At 32.2% G+C, this 6746-nt stretch overlaps 1 protein-coding gene across 2 annotated transcripts; it reads right to left on the reverse strand.

Annotated features, from left to right (window-relative positions):
• Positions 1 to 368: 368 nt before the first annotated feature.
• Positions 369 to 2799, reverse strand: LOC149409326 (uncharacterized). 2 transcript variants are annotated; one of them, XR_016305180.1, is made up of 4 exons: positions 2246 to 2799; positions 1585 to 1746; positions 1255 to 1353; positions 369 to 591 (listed from the first exon to the last, which is right to left on the reverse strand). XR_016305180.1 is itself a non-coding variant. In XM_089649853.1 (3 exons), exons 1-3 carry the CDS (start codon positions 1694 to 1696, stop codon positions 485 to 487), a joined length of 318 nt encoding a protein of 105 aa, XP_089505979.1. In that variant the 5' UTR covers positions 1697 to 1863; the 3' UTR covers positions 369 to 484. The 2 variants fall into 2 exon arrangements, 1 of the variants encoding a protein (XP_089505979.1); XM_089649853.1 differs by lacking the exon at positions 2246 to 2799 and having other exon boundaries at positions 1585 to 1863.
• Positions 2800 to 6746: the final 3947 nt, after the last annotated feature.

The following is a 6746-nucleotide window of genomic DNA, read 5'->3' on the forward strand; positions in this document are numbered from 1 at the left end:
AGCAATGTCTGACCCATTAATATGTTCATATGGGTCTTTATTATTAAGTAATCACACGGAACACCATTTGAATACACATATAACATCGAAGATGAGGGATTTAGCCAAGGTGTATATAGTTATTAAAGAACAGAAACCTTCAATTTCAACCTTTGATTTAGCGTTTGACCCTGTGCATTTTGATGTTTTTATTAAAGCCGTACAAATAAATAGTGGTTACGATGAAATTACAGGTTCTGTAAAAATTCCTAGCATGTCTCAACGACTTTGTACGGCTATAAAAGATTGTACAAAGTCGTTGAGACATGCTAGGATTTTTTACAGAACCTGTAATTTCATCGTAACCACTATTTATTTGTACGGCTTTAATAAAAACATCAAAATGCACAGGGTCAAACGCTAAATCAAAGGTTGAAATTGAAGGTATGTTCGTTACCAGTTTAGTACAATATGGACATGAGTTTTTACGGTCATGCACTCGTGCTCATTTACTAGTAGAAATAGTGCTTCGAGTTGTAGTCGATGACACTTCGATTGCCTCCTGCTTCTCTAAATGATGTTGCTCATCATCGGCGTTGGAAATTTTCATATCTAAAAAGTAACAATACATTATTTAGCTTTCTTTAAACTTAATTAGTAAAACCTCAAATTATAAGAAAGCAGTCATTGTTGAATGAAACACTAGTATATATTGAATTATTTCGCGGATAAGCGATAAGCCGCCATAGCTCAGTGGTCAGAGCTGTCGACCGGAAATCGAGGGGACACGGGTTCGAGTCCCGTTGGCGTTATGTAAATCTCAATTATTTGTACCTATATTTTGTTAACTCGGATATTTTCTTATATTATTTTGTATAACATATATTTATCATATAAGATATAAGATCTGTATAATTAAAAAAATATATAAATAAATAAAGATGTACATTATTATCTGTAAAAGCCCTATGGGCGTTTAAATAAATAAATAAATAAATAAAATATCTTTTATCAGGAGATTTTTCAATGTGGATGAGTGTTTCAGGCGAATAATTATTGCTTTTAAAATAATTATAATTAAATTAAATTATTTAATTAAATGAAGACAATATTAGCATCACTCAATCTAAAATCTGAAACAGAAAAGATACGGTCACATCTGGGACTCGCACCGGACCTTCGGCTTTCTGGGCCGCACCTCTGACCATATAATAATCAAATTATATGTTACGTATTGATTGTTTCAAGAGTATTAAACATGTTTTCTGTAGATACCTGATTCTATCGAAGAAGTAACGTTGTTCGGTTTGTATAGTGAATCATCATCTTCGGACGTCGGCGGACTCCTTTCTAACATTACTTCAGTTTTGGTTTCTAAAATAAAGCATAATATATTATATATTTATCCAATAATAATATCTCAATGTAGTAAGTAAGTCATGTGCACAAATATGAAACCTAACCTAATATAATGACAAAACAACAGACTAATTAAGCATTTGCAACGGAATATTTAATTAGCAGCATTTCTGATATTACCTATAACAATTTACTATAAGCTAAGGTAGCTCTGTAATATTTCAGATTATTATCAGTGAATATTACCTGAATCTGAGGAAGTTTCATGGTTAATTTCTTCGCCCAGTATGCTCTGCATATTGCTGATGATTAAACTTTGTCCTTTGGAAATTAGCGAAAAGGGTGAAGACGAGATCATGTCGTCAGTACTGTTTATTGATGTACGTAAATCACTGGTTCTTGGAACATCTATAAAATATCAAGAACAAACACATTGAAACATACATATATGTACCTGCAGTTTTCTGTTTTTGCAAATTTTATTTCCACAAAGGAATTTGTTTAATTTGAATATGAACAAATTAATAGGTGATTATCCGACGTGTAAAACTTCGTTTTAACTTAATTATTTTAAGAAACAACTGTTTGAAAACAAAACATGCTTTTAAATGCATATTTTAGTATAGGAATATGGCTTTAGTTTGATTTGACATTTTTACCACAAGTTGTTAGGTTAGCTTTTTTGAATTTTGTTAATACATAATATATATCTATTATTCAAAATAATTTTACTGCTTGGGTTCTCAAAAAAGAAAGAAAAAAATCATGACCTATATAATAAAATACGGTAATTATTCTGTACTCATTTGATAAGCATAGATTAAAATTGTTAATATTATATTTATTATATTAATTCTATATTTTACAATTTAGGTTATTACCTATTTAGAAATATGTAATAGCTTACCGTATTTAAAATCCATTTCGCAAAGCTGAAAGATTTTATTAAATCTCCTTCGTAATAAAGCTAATAAAACGCAAAAACAAATCAACCTGTCAACTGATTCGTGATATACGAACATTGAATAACGGTAATATTTAATATTATCTGTTAGCCAGTTACAAGTCATTAAGTGTTTCAGAAAACTAACCTGAAGCTAGCTTCAAATGGACCAATACAAACAAACCAGCCTTGTGCTAGCAAACAACATCATTCGATAATGGGCTCTAAATAATATAACTTTAGAGGTTAATTTTGCATACAATTCTTGAGCCTTATAGTTCCTTTCGAATATTGTTTAGACCAATACGCAATGTCGTACGATAATAAGCTCTAAATAATATTACTTTAGAGGCTATTTTTGCATACAATTGTTAAAACATTTAATTACTTTAGAAAATTATTTGTACACCTGCGTTTGACACAAATAACGATGGCAACGTCGCTTTTTGAGATCAATGAAGTTAGTTTAACATACGATAGAAATAATTAACAAAGTCAGGTTGAATATCTGAGATAAAATCGCATATAGGAGCATATCTAATGCTCACGAAAATCGCACTTGTCACATCAAATTGAGTTGAAAATGCCACTGATCTCGTCTCGCCGAGACGATTAAAATGGCATTTAAATCTCAATTTGTCGATGATCAAGTAAGTGCTCAATGATCAAGTAAGTCGAAATGATCCAATAGTTCCGGTTATTTGCAGACGCTAAGATGTACAAAGTGCCGTATCATAAACCTATATATATATATATATATATATATATATATATTTTCTTTTCTTCCTGTTAATATTTTATACTGTATTATATTATTTTTTTTAAACTTCCGATCTTCCACACACTTTTCCACAAATGATCATCTAGTCAATCAACATTATGTAAGTGCATTATATAAGCAAAATAAATACAAAACAATACAAGAACAACATGTCAACTCACGAGAGATCAAATGGGAAAATAATTCACCGACTCCAGATATTTTCATATCAGAGGGTTCGGCTCGGTAAAACTTCTAACAGGGCCTATAAATCCTACTGATCCGTCAACATAAATATTTAAAAAATCTTTCGTTATCCTACATGTATTCAAAATGACCGACTTTTGCATCTTTATATATAAATTTTTTGATAGATCTAATACGCCTAAATTTTTAATGAGAGAGCTAGGTATAATGCCAGTAGCCGAAATAAGGAATGGTAATATTTTTATAGTCTGAGAATGCCTAATTCTTTTTATTTCATTTCCTAAATCTGTGTATTTTCTTATTTTTTCATTAACAGATTTTTTAATATTACAGGAATTTGGAATAGCGACATCAATGATATAAGTTATTTTTTTAATTTTGTCATGTAAAACTATATCGGTTCTATTATGACTAATCGTCCGGTCTGTTAGTATAGTTTTATCATAATATATTTTATAAAATTCGTTTTCTAAAAATGAATTTGGTTCGTATTCATAATATGGTACTATATTACGGCAGTCAATCAAGTTATGTTTAATTACCAAATTTTGGTGAATTATTTTTAAAACTTGATTGTGCCTAAATGTATACTCGGACGGTGCTAATATAGAACATCCCGATATAATATGTTCTATAGTTTCCGGAAAAGCCAAACATTTTCTACACAAATCATCAATTTGATTTGTATCTTTGATTATATGCTTTCTATAATTTTTAGTATTAATTACTCTATCCTGAATGGCAAGCATAAATCCTTCTATTTCTGTGCTCAACTCTCCAATACTCAACCATTTGTTTGACGAAATGTTGTCAACATACGTTTGGTTGAGATAATTGAAGTGTTTTGCGTGTAAAATTTTATTTGACCAGGAATCTAATTTCTACCTGATTATGTTTCAAAGAAGTTATTTTGACTATACCTCTACCTTCTAAATTTCTAGGTAAATTAACTCATTCTATAGCTGAATTTGGATGATGGCAATTAAACTTTGTTAGCGTAGTTCTAATTAATCTTTCTAAGTTATCTAAATCTGTATTAGACCATTTAATTATGCCAAATGAGTACGTTAATAGAGGTATTGCCCAAGTATTTATTACTTTTACTACATTTTTAACAGAAAGATTATTATTATTTACTGTATTATTACTTTATTTTATACCTTAAATACCTCTGTTTTTTTTTATTTTTTATTTACATACATTTGTTAACATGTAGTTGTTGGGTTATGTAATATAATGTGTATTTGTTGGGTTACCTGGAAGAAATAGGATGTAACCTATAAGCTACACCCTTTGTACTCAGTATTTTTGTGCAATAAATATTTTTTTGAATTTGAATTTGTATATATGTCTACGTTAACACCCAAAATTGTTTTAAAATCTCAATCATAGATGCCAGTGCGGGACCTAGAGTTACGGCCAGGATGTGCAAAAAATTTCCTTAAATATGGCTGAATATTGTAAGTAAAAATTTGTTGTCATTTATTGACATGGTCTTAGTAATATAATGCTTATATTATCACATTTTAATGAACAAGGCTGGTAATTTTTCATCGAAAGAAATTACAAAGTTGAACAAGCTGGTTGCAAGGTAGGTACTAGGACGACGGTGCTTTTCATTCTATTCTACAAGTAGTTAGAATCAATGTATTCGGGCACCAACAAACAAAAGTTTGAGGTCTGGGACTGGGAAATGAAATAAAATAAAGTTACAAAGGTAATAAGAAAAATATGGCTCACAGGTTAGCAAAAAATCTATTAATTTCTGCGTTTTCCACTTCTCCCACCAATATTGGCATTAAAATCCGCCCAGAAGTGGTTCATCCAATAATTTTGGAAGAAATTCCAGATCCATCAATTGACCAAGAATTGTTCGACATTGTTCCTGCAAACATGATCCATGGTCCGTATGATGCTTTTATTACGACATTACCATGCATGGTCAATATATAAAGAAATAACTCAAAAAAAGTTTCTTTCCCGAAACTATCCTCATTGAATAGGACAATATGTTTAATTCGAAGGCCGAAATGCCAGGAATATGAGTAACAAGGGATAAGGTTATTGGAAGAACACATACACATCCATCGACGTCCTCTCTTCTCACCTCGGTATCGACCAGCAGGACAATATGAAGCGTTCACTCTACTCCAAAGTGATGCTGAGTATGTAGAGCATAAGTAATAAAATGTTGAATACTCATGTTTATCCAACTTAAAATCACAAAACTCTCACTAAAAAATGTTAACTGATTTACAGCACCGGAATACGCATAATTAAATACCGTAAGTGATCATGTTAATGTGTTCAAAAACTTTAGTGTTTTCAGTTAAAAAAGATGAAAGTGAAATAAAAATTATATCATTTCAAATTCAACAAATACATTATGGGAACTTATCTGTAATGTAGTATTGGCATACAAACCTCGTAAGCGCTTATTTTCTGCAGTTTGAAGAATACTGGTAGGTATAAAGAGGCTGCAATGGGGGTGGCAATCTCGTAAGAAATGTTGATCGCAACGAACGGAGTCCCGTAGCTGTAGTTCTCCGTAGACACTCCCAAGAGCGTGATAGCCGAAATGAATGAGGCCATCAGAGAGGAACTCACCGGCAGAAAAGACATGTTCATATCGGCCATTAAACACCCCTGTTAAAAACATACAATTTTTAAATAATGTGTTGAATTTCAAAACTGCTTTCCTATGTTGAACAGATAAGGACAATTTTTTATTAAATTTGATGATAAACAGGGCTGTTCCATCATTGCATATCCCGTGTATGGACATTTAAGTACACACATATGTAAACTATATAGTTTTTTTAAATTATGTATGTAAAAGAGAAGTGCGTTGGTAATAATTTCAGTGTTTCACAGCATTCTTGATGTTTGATATCCATATAATAAATATTTGTGTTTCTTATGTGAAGTATGAATTAACATGAATTTTAAATACTATTTGTTGGCTCTTTAATTTTTTATTTTTTTATTTTTTATATTTACTCCACACAGGAGGCCCTGAAGAAAATAATTTCCCTCAGGGCCTATGTCATCTTTGGGGATGCTGTGTGGAGGGTCTTTTTGTGGAGAGGAAGGAGTGAACATGGGTCTTGAAGAGTCCCATGTTGTAGGAGGGAGGAAACACAGAGGCTGGCAGTTCGTTCCACAGCCGAGCTGTTGAACTTAAGAACGAATCGTAGAAGCGACCCGTTCTCATGTGACAAGTGTCAACTGTGTACAAGTGTTGGGCGCGCGTTTGGCGTGTATCCCGACTACGCACCGGTGCCGGAGGGATCAATGACGCTAGTTCCTCAGAGCATCTTCCATTGTAATACCGATAGAACAAGGACAGCATACCTACCTGACGCCTGTGCTCTAAAGATTGCAGTCCGTTTGTTAAGATTGGGGAATCTATCAAACGGACCGCCCGTTTCTGCACAGAGTCAAGGGTTTTTTTCAGGTATTTTGGGGCTCCAGACCAGAGATGGCTGCCAAATTCGA

The sequence above is a fragment of the Hesperophylax consimilis genome, chromosome 31, assembly GCF_061612785.1.
Source record: "Hesperophylax consimilis isolate HC1 chromosome 31, BYU_Hcon_1.0, whole genome shotgun sequence".
In the NCBI taxonomy this organism is placed as follows: domain Eukaryota; kingdom Metazoa; phylum Arthropoda; class Insecta; order Trichoptera; family Limnephilidae; genus Hesperophylax; species Hesperophylax consimilis.

Bases quoted from the DNA above. Each gene is read 5' to 3' on its own strand.
- LOC149409326 (XM_089649853.1), bottom strand. From the start codon at position 1,696: ATGATCTCGTCTTCACCCTTTTCGCTAATTTCCAAAGGACAAAGTTTA. The intron at 1,354-1,584 runs GTAATATTCACT...GCTTTATTTTAG, and splicing joins TGAAACTTCCTCAGATTCAG to AAACCAAAACTGAAGTAATG. The intron at 592-1,254 runs GTATCTACAGAA...GTTACTTTTTAG, and splicing joins TACTTCTTCGATAGAATCAG to ATATGAAAATTTCCAACGCC.